The 21,380-nt window shown below is 34.2% G+C and overlaps 1 protein-coding gene across 9 annotated transcripts in view; it reads left to right on the plus strand.

Moving 5' to 3' along the window:
* CEP128 (centrosomal protein 128) overlaps nucleotides 1-21,380 on the plus strand; it is a 119,378-nt gene that overhangs the window by 28,663 nt on the left and 69,335 nt on the right. For all 9 annotated transcript variants that reach the window (XR_014852508.1, XM_085061627.1, XM_085061630.1 and 6 more), the window contains 6 exons: nucleotides 81-241; nucleotides 7,912-8,262; nucleotides 11,099-11,749; nucleotides 15,527-15,691; nucleotides 17,763-17,939; nucleotides 19,658-19,717. Coding sequence is in view for 8 of the 9 variants with exons in the window: in XM_085061627.1 (XP_084917753.1) it covers nucleotides 81-241; nucleotides 7,912-8,262; nucleotides 11,099-11,749; nucleotides 15,527-15,691; nucleotides 17,763-17,939; nucleotides 19,658-19,717 (1,565 nt within the window). In the remaining variant the exon portion in view is untranslated. The remainder of the gene's footprint in view (nucleotides 1-80; nucleotides 242-7,911; nucleotides 8,263-11,098; nucleotides 11,750-15,526; nucleotides 15,692-17,762; nucleotides 17,940-19,657; nucleotides 19,718-21,380) is intronic.

Raw genomic sequence — 21,380 nt, forward strand, 5'->3', positions numbered from 1 at the left:
AAAGTGAAATGAGATAAAATTAATTTTCCACAAGTCGGTATTTCTACTGAGTCTGTTGCTCTGTTCTTGCTGTTTTACAGTAGCTGAAAGATATGAGAGAGAGAAGCAAGATCTGGAGAAACATATTTTGGAACTTAAAGCAAAGCTGAATCATAATGCTGTAATGTCAGAGGTAGAAGAACTAAAGAGATGTATAGACCGTAAGAACAAGGAGAAAGCACAGCTTGTAACACACATACAGGTAAGTTGGTTTTTGTTCCTTGTTGTTTGGTGGCATATTTTGGGTTTTTAAATAATTTCACATCTGTTTAGCATTAGGGGATATATCAACTTAGGGACTAACCTAAACTAACGGCCATGCTCTTCTTCATTTATTGTGTAAATAACTTTGAAAAGTGATTTGAGTTTGCTGACTTTTTTCTCTCCCATGTACGACCAAAAACTGTATTTGCTATTACCCATGATTTCATGGTTTGGATAACTTCTCTTTGCCATGTGCAAAGAAAAGGTGATCTGATTTTATCAGCATTTACCATTAGTAATGGGTTTTGGAACTACTTTTATAAGGTAGTACTTACTTCCTTATTCCCCATTCCGTCATTCCTCAGAACTAAAGTTCAACTTTGAAAATTGAGATACTTTGTTCTATGCGAGAGTGCAGTAGAGTAATCAAAGTAGATCACAACTTCTCTTTTTTAGCAATTAGATGCAATATAATAATATGATCATTATTAGAAGTGTTAGTAGTCTTCCTTAGGGTAAGCACATACTATTTAATGTGATTCTTTGTGAAGAACATAACAGCAGTCTTTTGTACTGGAATTTTAGTTAGAAGACTTTGACCACAAAATGAGATCTAAGTAGGCAGTAGCATTTTTACTTAAGATGGGAAATTTCTGTATTTCTTGCTCTTGTCTAGATTTGTCATTGATAGTAGTATGTCTGAACAGTAACTATTACCTTCTGTCTTCCATGACTGTCAGGAGAAAAGAGTTTGTTTGCAAAACCATGTGTATTATTTCAGTGGTCAAGGATATAACATTTTGTTCTGCTTGTATTTTGGCATTCTGTAAGCAAGGGATTTTGTATTTATTTTCCTAATGAAGGTACTTATCTTTGAAATGATGTTGCCTCACTTTGGGAATTCAAATGTAGCAATTTTTTTTGTCTTTCCGTAGATTTACGGGACTATCATGTTCAGTTTACTTCTGCTGCTCTATTACCTTGTTAACTTCTGTGCTGATTTAAATCAAGCTGATGCATCAAATTACATTTTGAAAAAATTGCAATCTCAAAATAAGTTCCTACATACTTTATGAAATTTGGTCATTGAGTAGGTTTAAAAAGACCTAGAGTGTTTCTATAAAGGATAAGATGAGCAGAACTAATTTCCTGGTGTCCATCAGCATTTGTATTCTAGCTGGTCAATACAACTTCTGACTAACTGAAAACATTCTTTTTTTTCTTTTTTTTTTTTTTTTTTTTTTTGGTTGTGTCTGAGAAATGAATTATTTTGGTGGCAGGAATGAATGGGATAAAAACCCACAGAAAAACAATTTTAAACTTCTGCTTGTAGAACATGCATTCTTTAAGGATCAGAATGATTTTATAATACTAATTTCCTGCTCTAAAAATACTCATGCAAGAGTGCTCAGTTGGGGTCATTGTCAGTTCTCTGAGTCAGAAATCTTTGACTTCCCTCGTTTTTTCAACAGAAAATACTTTGTACTTCTTATCTGCTTCCCACTGCCCTTCTCCTCGACGGGCAGTAACAGGAAAATAGCTAGTGTGTTTTTCTTTTAATGAGACATCAAGGAATGCAAGGATGTGAATTTCTAAACTTGTGTACTAACAAAGCATTTTGTCAAGCCTGTTCTAACAGCTGCTCCTATCAGATAGTCTGATTCCCAGTTGGAAGTGACCAGTCACGTTTGACTTGAGTGTAATTTATCTTTTTTTAGTGGGGAGGATCTAACTGCACTTGCCTCTGATGTACATGTGATATTAGAAATTTGTTTTGATTTATTTAAATGTCATTGTTTGCAACAACTTGAGTTGTGTGTGTTGTACATCTAGCCCCCGACAGTTGCCATAAAATCACAGTTTGATGTAAAATGGAGAGGATGAAAAAGGTTACAACATATTCTTAAGCTCATGTTTAGAAATGAGCTCAATCTTAAATTAATGTTTAAATTTAATATTTATTTCAGCTACTGTAGTTTATGTGAGGATGCTGCTGTGAGATCTTGCATGTGTATACAACTATCTTCTGCATGAAGCCATATAGATATGGAGCTGTTATGGCTAACTATTATGATCTTACTATTATGACTAAGAAATAAACAAAGCACACAAATTATAAAGATGCAATACCCGACTTTCTCCAGAAGTGTTTTTAGACTGTTATGCCTGTCATATAGTTTGATTTACTTCTTACGCTTCATTCCAGTTAGATTTGAGTAGTCTTATAGTATTGTCCAGTACAGCAGTCAGTTTGTTAAATATTTCAAATTTTCTGAGTGAAAGTTATTGATATATTTATTTAATATCAGAATTCTTCAGTAATATAAGTCAGTCTTATAAATATTGATTTGTATCCTCATTAAAATTTACTTTGACTTTTTCTTCCTCTACAGATGATACTGTTAGATATCATATATAATGTAATCATATATATATATATATGATATATATATATGATATATATATATCATATATAATATAATCATATAATGTAATCATATATAATATAATGACATATTATTGTCATTATATGAGCCAATTAAGGTATTTAAAAATCAATAAGTAACACTTTTCTAAATTTAAAGATATAAAATAGAAGAAATCCATACCTTTGCAGACCAGTCTGTATTGCCATGTCAATGTTCAAATACAGAAATAGTGCTACCAATGGATTTCAAATATACAGGTACTGTTTGCTCTGATGATTTTTTTTTTTTCTAAAATTACATATCAAACCAACAGGAAAATACAATTTCTTGTGTTTGCATATGACATTATCTGTCAGAAAGAGTAGCAAGCTTTGGAAAAATATGGAGAAAGCACCACTTAAAGAAATTGGTTCTGTGCAACATACGTTTTACTGTGTGAATGTACTTTTTGTCTAATTGAATGGATCTGTTTTTGATTAGTCAATTCACAGAATTTATACTTGCGTAAAAAAGTCTAAATCTTCTGGGTTAATGGTTTTTAGCAGTTAGATACATTATGATTGGCAAGAGATGCAGATGAGATAGTGATGAACAAAATATCTGATGTCTGCCTTTGGGAAAATTAATAAGAATAATTAGGTGGCATAATTAATTGGTGTAAACATTATCAGTCACATTATCAGTAAACATTATCAGTAGTGTGATTATGTGGCATTCCAATCTGGTGACTGTACTGCTGAGCTACAGAGCAGGAAAGAGAGGAGGGACAAAAATACTTACAGATCCACTTTAGGTGGCTAATACAGTTAGTGTAGTATGGTGAAATGTGACTGTCCATTCCCTATCAGTAAAGAATGCTTGCACATAACAGTGATATAAGGCATTAGTTCTGTAAGTTCCAGCCAATGAGTGGCTCTCACTTGCATAATAAATGTTCACATTAGTTTTAAGGAATGTTGCTCTGAATACACTATGTGTTGTGTTTTTTATACCTAGAATGTATTTGGTTTTGCAGTTTGCGGTTATTTTATTTTTAAATCAGGTGTCAAAAATGCAGGGGAAAAGTAGGATATGTGTAGTCAAACTAGGGACTAGAAGTCCAGACTGCAGGAGTTTCTAGAATGTTTGGTAGAGTCACAGGTTTAGTGCCTGTAGTGACTAGTTTATGCTTCAGATAAATAACTAGGCTATAACTGGGAAATGTTGGCCTCTTTCTCTGCCTCCAGTTTCTCATGAAAATTGAAAGCTGGGTTACATACTAGGATATTGGTTCTATAGAAAATTAGATGCACAACAGTTTTATTTGGGGCAAATGTTGCATCTGGTTTTCAGTTTGTTAATCACTCCTGTTCTATGTTTTCCCTAGCCAGAGCCTCTCAGTTGAAATGTCTGTAGTGTTGTTGCAGTCTGAGGGCTGATATAAACTTTGTAATCAGTTTTGAAAATAATACTTGCCTTTAGATCTCTGGAGCATTAATATGATGTACTCCAGGATTTAGTTGCTAATCTTAATGACAGTTTTTAACTGTTCCACAAAAGTAATTACCTTTTATAAAAACCTTCAGTAATTAAAGCCAGGAGGAGAGTATTTGATGTTATGTTGGTGGTAAAATAGTTGATATTTTTTCTAATACCTTCCCCTTGTTTCTGTTAGCAATGGAATCGTGAAAATGCAGCAATAAAATTAATCGGGTTAGAAAATTTCTAAGACAAGTCTGAGACCCAAATTTGTCTTGTGAAAAGACTGAGGAGGGACAATGTACTGCAGCCAGTTTTTTCTGTAGTAATTGCAATGCAAAACAGGCTAACAATTGCTGTGTATATATACACAATATATTTTATCAACAAACTGTTCTGAATATCTTGGGTTGCTTCTGTCAGGAAAACCTCCATACTGTTGTAATGTATGTCACAAAATATTGTCATACTTCTGTTTCATCCAGAGATCCTCACTGAGTTGTCTGTGTGACTGACCTCGAGCCACAGAAGAAAGACACTGGATGTTCCTTGGAATCCAAAGTCTTTAATCTGTAAAGACAGCATTTGTTATCTGAACAGAATGTTTTTTGACTCACAGGTGTTTAGTTATTTTTTACTTGGAAAAGAAACTCAAGTGTCCAAGTAATGTAAATTGTAGATTGTTTAGAAAGCAATTAAAAGCTGAAATTTATAACATCATCATTATGAAACGAAACCGCAACTCATACATTGACAGCTCACCACTGCCAAGTGTGATGTCCCAATGACAACAGTAATATGCTTAATTATTTCTTACTATCAAAACAACCTTAATTCTCATAAAATCAAAATTAGACATTAAAAATATGTAGTATGCTTAATGGAGCTTTGTGTGTTACATTAACTATTTACTATCTTCTGAAAATACTGTTCCACAAAAACTAGTAATCAGTCATTTATCAGTCATTTTCTGAGTAGTGTTTGTCTGAAAGGGATATCCTATTTAACTCTAGTGACCTTGTTGTTATTACCAATCATTAAATGAAAACAATGTACTTTAAGATGGTTCTGATGACCTCTAGATGTTCACTGTTGTAAAGGGTTGCTTCTAATCAACCACAGGGCTCACGTGTGCAGGCAGGTAATGACAAACAGCAAAGTGATCATGTGTCTGTAACTGTTCAGTTAGAAATGTTACTTTGAAAATGGTAAACAGTCATCTCCCTTTTTTTTTTCTCACAGTGTGCCTAGAAATTTGGATTGTGTGTTGAGGTTTTCCAAGGAGCCAAAAAGCATGAACATAATCTTTGTTTTCTGTAGGCATTTAAACTCTGTGAGGTTTGAAGTGTGCTCTTACAGATACTGAAGCAAAAAAGTCTCTAGCAAGTAGTGTTTGTCTACGTCTCTTCCCCTTCTCTTCCCCTCATGTGAATGTATGTATAGACCATACCTGGAAAAAAGGCATTTCTACTTTCTGGAAAACCTATCTTTCTGTGTAAAGATGATAAATATAATTTCATTACAGCTTTTTTACTTATTCTATTACAGTTTTTTTACTTATTCTTGTGACAGACAATGCCTTAAAAGTTGCTTATTTAGTATTTTAAATACCAGTAGTGGAAGTCCTTATAGATCAGAAAAAATTTTGACAACCGTGTTAACACAGAGATACACATTTATCATACATTGACTAGGAATTCAAAAGTACAGATCCATACATTTGGGACTCCTGTTACAATTTAGAAACAGAGTGCGGAGACATGGAAACACTTTCTCTATCTACTTGCTTTACAGAGATGGCTGTATGAAATGTTGACTTGCTATGATGCTGTTTACCAGCTGATTTCAATTGTTGAGTCTGTGCTGGCATAACTTTTCTAAGCAAAGGGCAAACTATTTGCCAAGATTTATCTTATTTACACATATTGTAAAAATTAAACATTAAAATTCACATTTATGTTGGTACATCCATGTCAAAATTAGTTTTTCTTCCTTATGCTAATAGTTCGTATTGATGAATTAGTTGCACTTCAAATACCTAAAACAAATGTTCCTTTTTTTAATATACTGTAAATCAAAAAATTGGAGTTTGATTTGCTTCTACGCAATATGAGGAATGTTTACAGTTGATTGAACATTGTTTTCTGTTTTTTAGCTTGGACCCATATTTCATTAAAAAGTTTGTGGAGACTGTATTTCTATTAATGAAATGTGTACTCTGGGGAAATTATACATAAATAACTATTTTTTAATGATGCAGAGTTGAGTTCTACATCAATTTAGACTGACATCCTCCATGGTGTCTCCAGAAAGACATGAAATGAGAAGTGATAATAGCATGTGTAATCACATGACTGAAGAAACAATGACCCATTTTAGAAAATCTGTGGAATGGTAAATGTAATATCTGACTACTTTATGAGGCTGTTTTTATCTTTTGATACACTCAATTTAAATCTTTATCTTTAAAAAAGCATTATAATGTCTGTTTACATTGGAAATTAAGCTTGTTTTGATTAAAATTTTGCTAGTGGTAGCTTGTGAGCTTCTTTTGATTATCTTTTCAGCACAGCAAATACTATCCTGAAGAGATTGGTACAATTTACTGCCTCCCAGGAGGTATTGGCCTGGTTCGGAGGAGGGGAAAAAACCAAACAAACAAAAAAACTGAGAATGAGAGAGCCCTTATCAGCAAACCCAAGTGTCCCTCCTTCCCCCAGCCTTGTGGAAAGATCTTTGTCTAAATAGTCATTCTATATCCATCTGTAAAGTTGCCTACTCTTTCATACGTGAAGTACTTTTCCCATGTCCATTCTGAATTGCAGTTTGTTTGTTTCAGACTACATCTGCAATTATTTTCAGTAATTCTGAAATCTAATATTCTTCTCCAAAGTATTTCAATCCCTAAGGCTTGGTAATATGTTTGACTGACTATACATCAGGTCTGCCAAATTCATCTTTCATTAATGAAAAGACTGAATCATATGAAAGCAGTCTAAATAGAACCAAAATGCAGAATACTAATGTGAATTTCTGCTTGATGTTCTTAGTAAAATACAGTTTTGCTAGTGTATCTTCAAAAATTGATTTCTGAGCCTGTCCTTCCAGAAGGTGTATGGAGACTATTTTTCCTGAGTGGTTTATGAGACTGTTCAGGGAAATATAATTTGAAAAATGCAGCACTTTTTGTTTTTAAATGGTGTGGTTTCAATTTAACTCGTTGAAAGGATTATATATACTTGCTGCATTTCTAAAAATGTTTGCACTTTGTTCTAGAAACATCTACTAATCTGCTGTATTCTCTTTGTGTTCAGTGCTATCAAATATAACTTCATTTAGCACATTGCTTTTATAAATGCAACCAGCATAAAACAGAGCAACAGCAAGCTCAGATAGTATATATTGCTGTGGTTATGGTGAATTCTATTGTTTCCTTTCCAATTCTGATTTTCCTGTCATCTGTTTCCATTAATATCCTTATATCTTACTATTTGCTTTATTTCTTATTTGTGTAGCGTGTAATACAATAAGAACAACTAGAAGAGGAACAAATGCAGAAAGTATAGAGTAGTATGTATTTCATGTCTTGTATTGAAATTCTTTACTGTTGTAAAGGGAGAGATTCTCTGGGCTAATAGAGCTTTCCTTGATAGTCAAACAGATTTTTTACACTATTCATATTTTAGATAGAAATGTGATTTAATGTTGCCATATGTTGTTTGAGAAAGTTTCATATTGCATGTCTTTAGAGAATGTTCGTATTTTACTATTACGATTCTAGGTGTTAACATCTGACCTGGAGAACAGGGAGAAGCAGCAGGAAAAAATGCTGGACCAGCTAAAGGAGATACAGAATTGCTACAAGGCTTGTGAGAATGGACGTAGACAAACTGAACTCCATTCTGCTGAGTTAGCTCAACAGGTTGAAGAGAGTACCAAGGAAGCAGAACGGTATCTCACTGAATTCAAGCATTCAGAGGCACTCAGGCTGGAGACTGAAAAAAAAAGAGAAGATTTGAAGGTGAGAGCACAGGAAGCCATCCGCCAATGGAAGGTGAAGTGTAAGAAACTAGATCGTGAGATAGAAAAACAAAAGGAAACCATCAATGAACTGATGGACAAGAATAGTCAGGTAAGATTTTTTTATCCTTTCCTTTTTTTTTTTTTGAAATGAAGATATGGAGTTTATTCATTCAAACTGTGACTTAAATTGCTTTCTGCCTTAAGTTCTGGACCTCTTCTATATATTTTTCAGAACATTTTCTTTGAAAAATCAAATTGAAAATTGATCATGTAACATTTCTGGGTTTTTCATTTGTCTTTGCTCATTATGGCAGACCACTTATTCCTCTCTTTTTTCTCCTGTAAAGTTTCTCGTTAAAAAATATGGGTTTTTGGTTTTTGTCTTAGAAGAATTGCTTTATTTGTTCAGGTGTTGACACTGTTTTAAAGACAAGCACTCACCTCAATGCTAATGCTTGTCATCCTGTATTGGAATAGTGGTAGAAACCATCATTGTGTTGGTAGTGAATCTGTGGCTCTATATTTTCCAGTGGTGGGGTGAAAAGTTGCTTGTTGCTATAGTGACTAATACAGTGCTAAGTTTTATGCTGTGAGCTTTTATCATAACTTACAAGCTCTGCTGGTGGCAGTCTATTGTGTTTTATGGCTTTTGTTTTTACAGCACTATACCCTCTTTTCACGTATTTTCTCGTGGCATTCATCCAGTTTAGGTTCCTAAATCTTATTGGCTTGAGATGGCTTGATCCTCTGCTTTGTCTTTCTCGAAGATTGAGGTTTTCAGGGGCTATGTGGGATGCAGTATGGCATGTCTGTATTAATCCTGTGCTGTTTCTGATCCAGTAGTCTGTTCTGAGACTGGTACATGAATACAAGCATGGTCAAAGCACAGGAGACATGACAATGTGGTTATTACTGAGGTGAAATTAATAAACTCTAGCAAATCTAAACTGTGATTTCTGGGGTTGCTGTTTCTCTCCTGAATTCTCTATCATATTCCATACTTTTTATTATTATTTCCTCTATCCATGCCCCACCAATTCTTTTTATAGTAATTTTGTATTGGTTAGCCCTAGTACTTGTCTTGGGAAATAAGACTCCCAAAATTTAAGTTGGTCATCTCTAGGTTAAGAAAATGGAGATTGTAAGGAAAGGAAGAAAACTTGAATAATTTAGAAATCATGTGTGTCTATCAAATAGGCAAATAAGAAGCAAAAAGTAGAGGCGGGTTGTGAATAAGGAGCAATAGATCCCGAAAAGGTTCTGAAATCACTGTTGATGTAAACACATAGATAGGTCTTTGTAGAGGCACTAGATAGGGCTGTCCACATTGAAATTTTGTTACATAAGACTTCTTGATGTGGATTTTACCACTTTACACATTACTACACAATGGCAGTCTGTTGTCTTTGATTTCTGTTAGAGGACTTCAAAGGATTGATGGAAAATGTTCAAATTTGGATTGCAGTAATAGCTTGCAATTTTGAGATTTTCCAAATATTTGCAGACAGTGGATGGGCTATGGAAAGATCGTTTAGATTTCATTCTTTTTGAGTTACTGGGATAATTTGGTTAAAGTTGTGCCTATGTGGTTGTCCTTAATATAGTTTGACAGTGGAATTTCTAACATCTTGGGTCTTTTGAAATGTATTTTCTTTTAAGTATGAAAGATAGAAAATATACTTAAAGCAAGTAACTTATGGGTTGTTAGTTTGAAATTTTACTGGAGTTTTGTTTTTTTTTGGTTTTGTTGGTTTTGTGTAGTTTGGTGTTTTGTTTTTTTTTTTTAATTTGGTTTGGTTGTGGTTTTGGGTTTTAGGAAGGTCTTTTTATTTGGTAGGTTTTTTGTCAGAAAAAAACCATGATGATCATCACTCCGTGTCCTCAATTTATCATTTTTGTATTTTGCTTTGCATTGCTTATTCTTGATGTAATTGCAAATTGTTTTATTATTTTTAACTGCACATTTTTAACCCTAATTGCCTTTTTGTCCTGGATTGTTTCAATAATTTTGCTATATCCATAAGGAATGTGTGTTGCTTGTGGAAATGATGAAAATGCTCAGTAAAATTTAGTATCGAATTTATTAAGTCAGTTTAAAAAATCTGATATATCAGGGTAGATTGCCCAAACAGGTTGCATAGTCTCCCGCAGTGGAGATATTCAAGAACCATCTGGTTGCAATCCTATTCCATGTATTCTAGGGTGCTTGAGCAGGCAGGTTGGACCAGATGACCTGCTGTGGTCCTTTCAAGCTTATACATTCTGTGATTCTGTGGTATTTTTAATGTGAAATATATCAGTGTTGGAGAAAACACTCAAACCCTTAAGATCCTTAGGAAAACTGTGGAATTTTTATTATATTTGACTGATTTTTATTTAGGAGATGATTTCTTTATTTCTTGCCTTTGATGTGTAAGTGAACCAAGCTTTTAACTGCTATTAAAACATCTACTGTGTGTAGTTTAAAAAATAAATCAAAGCTAGTATACTTCATATGTAATATTTTAGAAAAGAAACAAAAGCAGTCAGTATATGGAATGGACTGTAGGTTAGGTGTATGTGTCCAGTAGTACTCCCTGTGTGCTGCTGCATTACTTCATTGCCTCATTTTCTTGATCTTGCTTTTTGGAGGGACTGGTAAAGAAACACTTCTCAGTCTGCAAAGAGAGAGTGTGAGAAGCAGGGAATTAACCAATTAACTATCCCTACTTTGAAGGCTAGATAACTTAAGGACAAGTCCAAGTTTGAGATCGCACATGATCTGTGTCTAAATTTAAAGAAACACTTGAGTACATTAGAACTGAGTTCATAGCAAGCAAAAATTTTGTATTTTCACATGCCTATGCTAATTGTTCCTTAGACATTCCTAATGTCTGAGGATATCCTTCCAACAATTATCTTTAATTACTTCAGATCACAATGAATTTTTCTTTCTTCTTTCCTAGGCCCTCAAAGAAAAAGATGATCTCAAAAGCCAACTTCTCTCAGCTATAAACCAAATAGAAAACCTGCGGAAAGAGCTGAATGATGTGCTTGCAAAGAGAGCCCAGCAGGAAGAACTCCTCCACTGTAAAGAGGTAAAACTGAATGAAATGGAGTCACACCAGGTATCTCTTGAAGAAGAGATCAAAGAAGTGCAAGGTACTGTAAAAAAATTGGAGAATGAGTTGAAAAAGCAAGTGTTTCTACAAAATCAAATGCAAGCTGAGAAGGAACACTTGAAGACAGAACTTGCAACTATTAACTTGTTCCATAAAAAAGATCAAGAACGACTCCTAGAGATGCAAGCAGATGTAAAAAATTTAAGTGCTGTACGTGTGGAACTAACAAACAGAATAGCAGAGGAAGAGAAAGCCAAAAAGGAATTACTTAAGAGCCTCTCAGATCTCCAGAAACAGCAGGAATCTAGTCATGAAGAGATGACTTCAGCTAACAGGCAGCTGAAGATGGAAAGAGAAGTTCACCAACAGGAGTTGGCAGATCTTAGATCAGAGTTACAAAATGTGAAAATCAAACATGAACAAAATGTTCAAGAACTCATGAAACTCCTTAAACAAGAAAAGGATGATGCAGCGGCTCAAATTAGAATGCTAAAGGTACTTATTGTGTAGAATTCCAATGTCAGACATCACCCTCCTCCCCCACACCCCACACACAGCCCTTGCCATTGAATGATGAAGGTAATAAAGCATGGGCTTCAAAGCACTCAACACACATTTTTTTTGCAGCCATCATAAAAGTTTAAAGTTCAGGGTAAAAAATGTAACAGTACCAGTTTTAGGTCAAAATCTTAGTTCAAAAGTATTGAAATAGGTATGTCTGTCATCACAATAAAAGGAAATACATGGTGCTGTAAAGTTTTAATATGGCAATCAGGTGAAATTCCAGATGACTGGAAAAAAGGGAAACATTATAACTGTCTTTAGAAAGTTATAATGTTTCCCTTTTTTCCAGTCATCTGGAACTTCAACCTGTCAGCCTCATCTCTGTTCCTGAGAAGATCATGGAACAAGTTCTCCCAGAAGCTATGCTAAGGCACAGGGTGAACAGAGAGACAATTTGGGACAGCCAGTGCAGCTTCATCAAGGGCTAGTCCTGTTTGACCAACCCAGTGGTGTTCTCTGATGCAGCAATTATATCAGGGAACAAGGGAAGGGCTACAGATGTGGAGTTCTGTAAAGCCCCACAACATCATTCTTTTAAAATTGGAGATAGATTCGATGGGTGGACTAGCTGAATGGTCACATTCAGAGGGTTGTGGTCAACAGCTCAGAGTCCAGATGGGGTCCTGATGTACAACAATGAAAAGTGGTGTCCTCAGGGATCTCTCTTGGCACTACTGTTTAGTTATTTAATATATCATTCATGGCTTAATAATTGACTATAATTCTTAAGCAGTTGGTAACACAGAAACCTTTTAGTGAAGATAGCAATAAAAAACCCTAGGTGGTTTTTAGTAGAAAGATCATTAAAATCAAATATTTTGACAGCAGTGCTTAACACTGGGAACTTAATTTTTAGTATGCACAGTGTTATTTAAGTGGTCTGTTCAAACATAGTTTTCTCTTTGGCAACAGCATTGAAATTAAGGGTATACATTTGATAATATCAAGGGGAGAGAAGGAAAGTGTATTGCTAATAAAGATGCTAATAAGAAAAAAAATAAGTTGATCATGACTGTGTTCATTTATGAAATGGCAAATCCTACAGTTAGGACTTTTTTATTGTAGCAGATTGTTGAACCTAAACAGAATATTAAAAAAATTCACTTCTGTATTTCATTTACAGTTCCATGACTCCCAGAATTCTAAATCTACAAGTATTTTTTAAGAGCAGAAGGTTTGAGGGAAATGAATTTTCTAAGATATTAGAGTAGGCAACTTCAGAAGTATACAAAATGATAATGCAGCAGATTCTCTTGATTCTACTTGATATGAAGTAGAAAATCATACCCATTTCTAGGAAGGTCTGATGAAAACATATCCTGCAGTGATTTGGTTACTTTTTGTCTGAACTCATCATTACATTGCATTTGGATTTCAATTTTATGGGCATACTTTTCTTCCAAATTAAGGTAAACTTAACTTGCATTCTATGTTTTTTCTTTAAGTTTGGGTTTTTTTTTTTTTAAATTGTTTTTATTTTGGTGTTAGGGTAATGTTTAGGGAAATCCAACAGAAAAAGTTGTTTTTTTTTTTTTTAACTTATTCTTTCTGGTTTTTTTTGATTTTTTTTTTTTAAAAATCAGGCTGCTAGGATTTTATGCTTAACAACCAGTTTCTTTTACTGTTACAGTAATAATCACCCTTATTTATGCTTCAGCTGTGTCTAGCCTTTGTAACTGTTTTTGGAAAGGAATGTACATAACCCTATCCAAAGATAGTTAAAGCTTTAAAAATAAAGTTCAGTTGAGAGAGACTTGAGGAGTAAAGGGAAATTTAATATATTAGTATGATCCAAAGCCTTCAACTTAAAAGAGGATGCATTTATGAGTTACTTCCAGGAAATCAAGGGTACAGAGTTGTGTGTTTAGAGGACTAACTGCTGCATAGATTGTAAAAAGAAGTGACTTTTGATTCATGTTGTTCTTTCCTCTCTTGCCTCCTCTGTATGGTACTTTCTGCCTCACTTTTGCCTGGTTTTTTGTAGTGTGGCACTGGATTGAAAAATTATGAGGTAGTTAAGGATTTTTTGGGATAGTAGGAAAGGTACCATAAAAATATTTTAGGGAAGAACATAGTTTTTTGAGATACCAGTGTTAAGAAGGATCTTACTCTCTCATTACTGAGATTCTGGTACTTAAGCTTTTAATTCTGTTTTTGCTAGAACATCCTAAATGATTTCCAACCAATGCCTCTATGGTGTCTTTTTTCTTATTTAAAATGATAGGTACGCTAGGCATAGGAATTCAAGTGGTTTGCTTAGTGGTCCCCATTCAGCTATGTACTCAGAAGCTCTGTATCTGTCTCCTAATTTTAATACATACCTTTACATATTTGCTTTAAAAACATGCTTGTTTTCTTATAATGATGACATACAAAATATCCTATTGCCTGGCAGTATGGAAGTATTTGAGTATTTCTCTTTAATCTAAGGTTATGTAGGGATATGCGTCTATACATATCAAGTTGTTTATATGTGTGTATTTCTTTTTTTATTGTTTTCTATACATCTTCCTAGTGTTCAGTCCTTTTTCCTTGAAGGTTATTAAATGTGGAAATTGGGTTCATTAGAGATCAATTGAATTATAGTCATATCTGCCTTGTCCATATTGGATATTAATAAAAATTAACTTTCTCTTTTGTGTCTCAAGGGTAATATGAGGGATTTCTTTCTTGGATTGTCTCCACCTGTGTAGACATTACAATGCAATTTCCTTTAGTAGGAACTTAAAAGTTGATTTTTATAAGCATATTCACAGAAAATGTTTTGGTCATTGCAGGCTTGTCTTTGTGGTCATAAGTCTTTGTAGACTGTGGATGCCAAAGTTCTTTCTCAAATTGTCCTTTGGAAGAGTTTTTGTAATCTGTTAGATTTGGTGTCTAAATTAACTCATAAAATTTCTCTCCTAACCCTTCTTCCTCATAGAAGTTATATTTTTTAGTGTAACTGGAAAATAGATTTTTGCTTTTCCTCAGAAATAAATTTAGTTTGCAGGTTTATTTTTGTGTTTAACTTCATCCCACAATTCATCTAATATGAAACTGGTGTTGAGTAATATGTGTGTTAATTTGCTTCTTTGTTGTATGTATTTTTTTTAACTTTCTAGAAATTTTAGGGAATTTCTCAAATCTTTCATTTTCAGTCAGTTATTTTTTCACCATAAACAAATACACATTATTTACTAACTCTTTTGAGGCTTTCTAGGCCCTTATATGTTTTCATCATTTTTCTCTGCAATGTTTTCATGAGTAGCATTAATTGCACACAGTAGTAGCATTAAACACACACAATTTTATGAGTGAAAAAATACTAAATATTTGCAGTTGTTTCCTTGCAGATATAAATTTAGCATTAGTTCCTGAAATGAAATGATAGTTTGAGACTTTCTGATTCCAAATTATTTCAGTAATGGAAAAGTTGCGTAAATCCTAGGCTTCTCAGGATGATGTAAGCTGATGAGTGTAGCAGAATTGAAATGAAGAATCTGAGACTCATATTTTCTGCTTTTAAAACACTGTGTGCTTCTACAACTCTGTGATACATGTTTTCCGTGTTCAGATATGTGATTGCACTTAGTATAACTTAACTAAATTTAATTTTTTACATTTATCATTTGGTAATAGTGTTCCACTGATTTAAAACATTGTAGTCTGTGTGTTTTAAAATAACCCATGCAGTGACTTTGTAATCTGTTTTCCCTTTACCATCAGGTGGAACTTTTAGAAGAGAAAAACATAGTCAAGTCTCAGTGTCGACAGCTGGAAAAGATAAAAGTTGAATGTGATAAATTGACAGAAGAATTAACCCAAAATAAAGAAGAAAATATAAAATTAAAACGGAAATGTGAGTTTGTAAAGCAGGAACTGGAGAAAAAGGTAAAGTTAACTGATTTAAACCTTGATTCATTGGTCTCTCTGCTGATTAAGACCTAAAAAAATGATAGATTGTAGAAAGAGATGGTAAACTAAAAAAGACTGAGCATGTATGTATTAAAGAATATAGGCAGTCATACTATAGTACACAGTTTCTAAATAAATGAAAGAAGACAAAAGTGATTTGAGTGGGTTATGAACTGTATCCCTCCAAAGATTTGCTTATATTATTTAGGACTAGAAATATAAATCCTGTTGCTCGCCTGATCTCTAATACAGGTAACTAACAAATGTTTAATCAACCACTTCTAGTTTTCTTCATATTTTTCTTCAAGATGCAGTGCAGCTATGAATAATTTAGAGGCAATTTGAAGTAGTTATGCTATGTAAGCATAGTAAAAATCAAGCAGATAACAAAACAAAAGTTACATATTCTGTTTTAGTCATGGTCTTTGAGAATGAACTTAGACATGTGATGGACTGTGTTCAGTGAATAGTGAGATAACATAGAATACAGGTACTGGAAATATATATAATGTAATGTGATTACTTTCAGAATACTGATCTAGGTCAGAACTGTTAATTCAACAATTAATTCCACTCCCGTCTTTATAATACAGAAATACCGGAACAATGCATCTTAAGAAATCTTATGATTTCTTCAGTTTGAAATCACTACTGTCTAACTCAAGTATTTCTGTATTAATTAAATGAAAAAATCAGTCTGCTTATCAAGTATGGGTGTTTCACACTTGTAGCTTGCCTATTTAAAAACACCTATTTTGCTAATAGAAGTAATACCTATACATATATATGTATACAACGTCCCGAAAGGACGTAGCAAGGTGGGTGTTGGTCTCTTCTCCCAAGTAGCAAGTGGTAGGACAAGAGCAAATAGCCTCAAGCTGTGTCAGGGGAAATTTAGACTGGATATTAGGAAAAATTTATTCACTCATTGGAACAGGCTGCCCAGGGAAGTGGTTGAGTCACCATCCCTGGAGGTATTCAAAAGATGTGGTGTTCAGGGACATGGTTTAGAGGTGGACTTGGCAGTGTGGGGTTTGCAGTTGGACTCTAAGATCATTGAGTTCTTTTCCAACATAAATGATTCTGTGGTTCCATATGTATCCCATTCACGGAACTTGTATGTTAGACATTAGCTAACTCCACATGGTTGTCTCATAGGAGCAGTGTACGAAGATTTCCAACAAATACATTTCAAACAGTTGTATGTTGTCATTGTGAGTGTCCACAGTCAATAAATTTTTGAAATTCTTGCTCTTCTCACTGTTCTTAGTGCAACTTGCACACATTGGAATGTGCCTGTTAAAAGTGTTTACCCTTTGCTGCGTTACATCTACCTGATCTCAGCACCAGATAGGTGTGTTTCAATTTCACTTTTTTCTCAGCAGATAGAGGGTTTTTTATATTAATTATGATGCATAATTCAATATTTTGTATAATCCAGTAGCAGTTTTATTCAGTGTTACATGGTGGCTCTGTCATAGATATAAAAGAAGAGAATCTGAATTTTAAAAACATGCATAACATATTTAATCAGCTTTCTGACATTAGATGATAACATAACATAAAATGCTTTCCTCAGTGCCACTCACTCTCCTGTGAGATATTCTTTGAGTAGTTTTCTTTTGAGGGCACACTGACTGCCAATAAAATTTTCCTTCTGGAATCTCTTTTCTGATAATAGAGATTGTATGCCTATAACTGATTCAGGGCAAAAGATAATAAGGGGAGTATTTTCTCTGGGCTCATTTTCTACTCATGAGGTGATTTGTAATAGAACATCTATTTTTGACTTTGAAAATAGGCTTTGTGATTGTTGAGTTTGGATTTGGTAGCAGTTTCTTCATAACTGATTTACAGGCTAATAAGGGAATCAAGGGAGGAACTTAGGAGTGCTATTAGAAGGTATAATTTTTCCATGGCAAGGAATTGAACTTTGCATGACTGAGTATGGTGTGATTATAAGATTGAAAGGCCTATTGCTAATGATACATGTTACATTATTATTGCAATAATTTCTCTTTGTTTTGTTTTTCCTCTTTCACTCCAGGAAAAACAGATCAGCAATGAAGAAGATCATTTGAGAAAGATGAGTGAGGCCAGATTACAGTTTAAAGATCAGCTGCGTCACTTAGAAATGGAGCAGCAATCCATTCTCTCCATGATAGGAAGTGAAATTGATGCTGCTTGTGAAATCTTTTCTCGGGACTCCATGGAGAAATTCAAAGTAATTCTAACTTTTAAGAATGCTGCAGGTTTTGTTATTTTCCTAATGGAAGTTTGTAGCAAAACTTGTATGCATTGTTGTCATTGTTGTATAGGCAGTGACAACAGACAATTATTCTAATAGAATTATGGATATTTAGCTGGTACAGAAGGACCTATTTTAGGGAATTTCTCAAATCTTTCATTTTCAGTCAGTTATTTTTTCACCATAAATAAATACACATTATTTACTCACTCTTTTGAGGCTTTCTAGGCCCTTATATGTTTTCGTAATTTTTCTCTGCAATGTTTTCATGAGTAGCATTAATTGCACACAGTAGTAGCATTGCTGGGTATTAGAATGGGATACTACGAACAACTGTCTGTGTATTAATCCGTACTGCTTTCTCTCGCCAATTTTTGTTCGTGAGAAATCGTTCTCCTTTTGCTTGCGTGAAAGTACCTTTCATCAGAAAAAATTTTGAGGTAGATTTTCCTAGGAGATGTTCCTAGAGTTGGGAAGTCCCCAAGAAAGACCTAAAATGCTTTTAAAGTTGGGAGAAAATGAAAGAAATGTTTTATAAAGAAATCACTTGGATGCTTTGTTTTTTATGTAGAGAACTAAATACTGAAAATGAAAAGAGTTTATAACCTCCTCTTTTGAGGAGCAGGTCCTTGTATCCAGAAAAGTTGGACTCAGATTTTCAGGAAACTGGTAGCTTGCTCTAACTTTTTTTTCACTATTTTACTACTTCACCTGCAACCCCAGTCTCCCTGTACCTTTCTTCTGAGCATTTACATTTGCTCCTCAGGTACAGAAATTTCTCTTTCTCCCTCCATATGATTCTACATGACTAATCCTCTTAAATCAACATTGTATGTTTCTGAGAATAAAGAGAATGGACTGTCTGGCTCAGCTTGTTGCCACGCTCGCAAGTGCTTGACTTGGTGGCTTTTTAGCCTTATCTGTAACCCCAGAGTACACTCAGATTACATCTTTTTTTGTCTTGCTATTTAAACAGAGTAGTTCCTGGTCAGTTGACTGGACTGGGCTGCTTTTGAAATAGGAGTTTTTCATGATTGACACCATTTCTCCACTTACATTTGGGGCTGGGATGTTGCAGCACAAAACTAGATGAGAATTCTTAGAAAATGTATTTGACAAACAAGCCTTCTCTTCCATATCCTTACAGATTGGTCTTTTTTTAATGAAGGCTTTGTGATCTGCTGTAGTTGCCAGATTCTTGATCATTGAGCCATGCCTTCTTGGACTTGCTTCCTACCTCGTGCAGAGTTTTTGGTTTCTGGATAAAGTTTTGCATATCCCTGTTTACACAATTCTCCCTATTTTTTTATCACTGGCAAACTTAAACCAGTTCTGAATGTGAATTTTTGACTAGACAGCTAATGTGAAAAAAAGTTAGTTTTGTGGTGCTGGTATTAATATTTTTTTTAAAGGTAAGAAGCTTCCTTTGTTATATCATTTCTTTGCCCAGTACTTTAGGTACTGCCAAGGCTTCTGAAAAAATTCACCCTTTATTTCAAGAAGTTGCCAGTGCAGCTGATGTGAGCAAGAGGAATTTGATGGATAAATACTTGTGTTCAGAGAAGTCAAACAGTAGGCTTATTCTTCTCTCATTAAAAATGTATTTTTTAAATTAATTTACAGTAAGCATAAAAGACTTTCTCCTTTCTAATTCCCATTTAATGTCTGTTTATTTGTTTCCCTCTTTTCCTTAGGCAGTATCCCTCACACCAACAGTACAGAATGATCCTCATCGCTGGTTAGCAGAAACAAAGGTAATAGTCAGACCTCCTGGAATTTTACTGAGTAAGCTAATATCCAACATTTGAGCAACCTGCTGTACTGGGAGTTGTCCCTGCACATGACAGGGGGTTGGAACTGGATGATCTTCAAGGTCCTTTTCAGCCCTAACAATTGAGTGAGTGGGTGAGTCTGTGAATGGATGGATCTGATTCAGTTGAGTGTGTGTTTAAAATTGCACTTAAAAGGTAAAAGGAAAAATACAAAAGCATTCCTTTGGCATTAATTCTGATATTCCCAGGCTGCTATCTCACCTGATAGAATAATTTTCCAAATTTTCCTATCAACAAGAAATAGCCATCTCTGTAGCAAAATAAATAGCAATATTGTTTTCACAAAAAGAAAGGCATTGAAGTAAGAGCAGTGATAGCCTTTAGATCTGGTTAAAATTTTTTCAGACAAGGAAGGCATGAAAATGTAGTCAGCAGGTTAAGTTTCTCTTACAGCATTATAACAAGGCAAGAAATTATTTTAAATAAGGCTGTTATTTATTAAAACTAAAAGATACTGGATTCTTGGAAAATGAGCAATTTTTCTTTCCCCTTTAAAGCTTTCATATCCTATAATGTGGGGGCACACATGCTTGAAAACATTCTCAAGGTGATGACTGGTAACTCATAAATCTTGCCTTTCATTTTGCAGCTTTCCTCCACCTCCCCCAGCTCACACACATAAGCACATTTCTTGCATAGTATCTTTTAAAAGATAGTATTTTAAAAGATACTCTCACGATCAAAATAGATTACGAACTGTGGAAGACAACTGGTGTTTTTGCTTCATGTAAAATGTCAAAGCCACAGGAGAACTGACTTAGGGAAAAAAAAATGCAAATGTTTGGATGTAAGAGAAGGCTATTCATGGTGTGTGGTCTGTGTAAGACTTGTAGACCAAGAAAGACTACCACTATAGGTAACAGAGATAAGATTGGAATCAGAGGAGAAATGTTATGCTGGGAGTATTTTCTTCATTTGAAAAAGTGGCACTGATATATTATTAAAAAGAACTTTCAGAGAGCACTTAATAATCTTTTGCATACATTTCTCACCTAAGTTGGTTTAGCTGCTAGAGGGAAATTTAGAATGAAAGACTACTTGAAATGCCACTTCTATTTTCTTTTGTTTTTAAATAGACAGTGTGAAAGTATTCCATCTGATCACTTCTAGATTTACTATATTGGTCACAGCCTTATCAATGAGATCTTTTTCTCCTCGGAGTGAACCTTAAATATTGACTTTTGCTGACCAGAAAGGATAGATGTCACTTTTTTAGAAAGGATAAATACTTTAAATTCTGTCTACATAGAATAGAGACAAAAAGGTATTCTGAAAGGAAGATGTGTCTCTTGGTGTCCATGTGTGCAGTAATTCTAAGTGAATTTCCAAATCTACCCTAGCAGACTCATGCTTCAGATTTAAAAAGAAATAAAATAATATTAAAGAAAAGAATAATATTGCTTTTTCACATAAAATTATCAACCAAAATATGTCCTTTGAGTCTCTTGAAGGTCAACATATGTTCTCTTAATATGTCTAATGTCCCCCTTTGTTATTATTATTCAGATAGCTACATATGAGTAATCTGTGACTCCAAAGAAAATTTGGTCAGTGAATATTTATTTCCTCTCATTTTCATTAGAAT

This window comes from Lichenostomus cassidix, chromosome 5 (assembly GCF_008360975.1).
Source record: "Lichenostomus cassidix isolate B80296 chromosome 5, HeHo_3.0, whole genome shotgun sequence".
Classification (NCBI taxonomy): Eukaryota; Metazoa; Chordata; class Aves; order Passeriformes; family Meliphagidae; genus Lichenostomus; species Lichenostomus cassidix.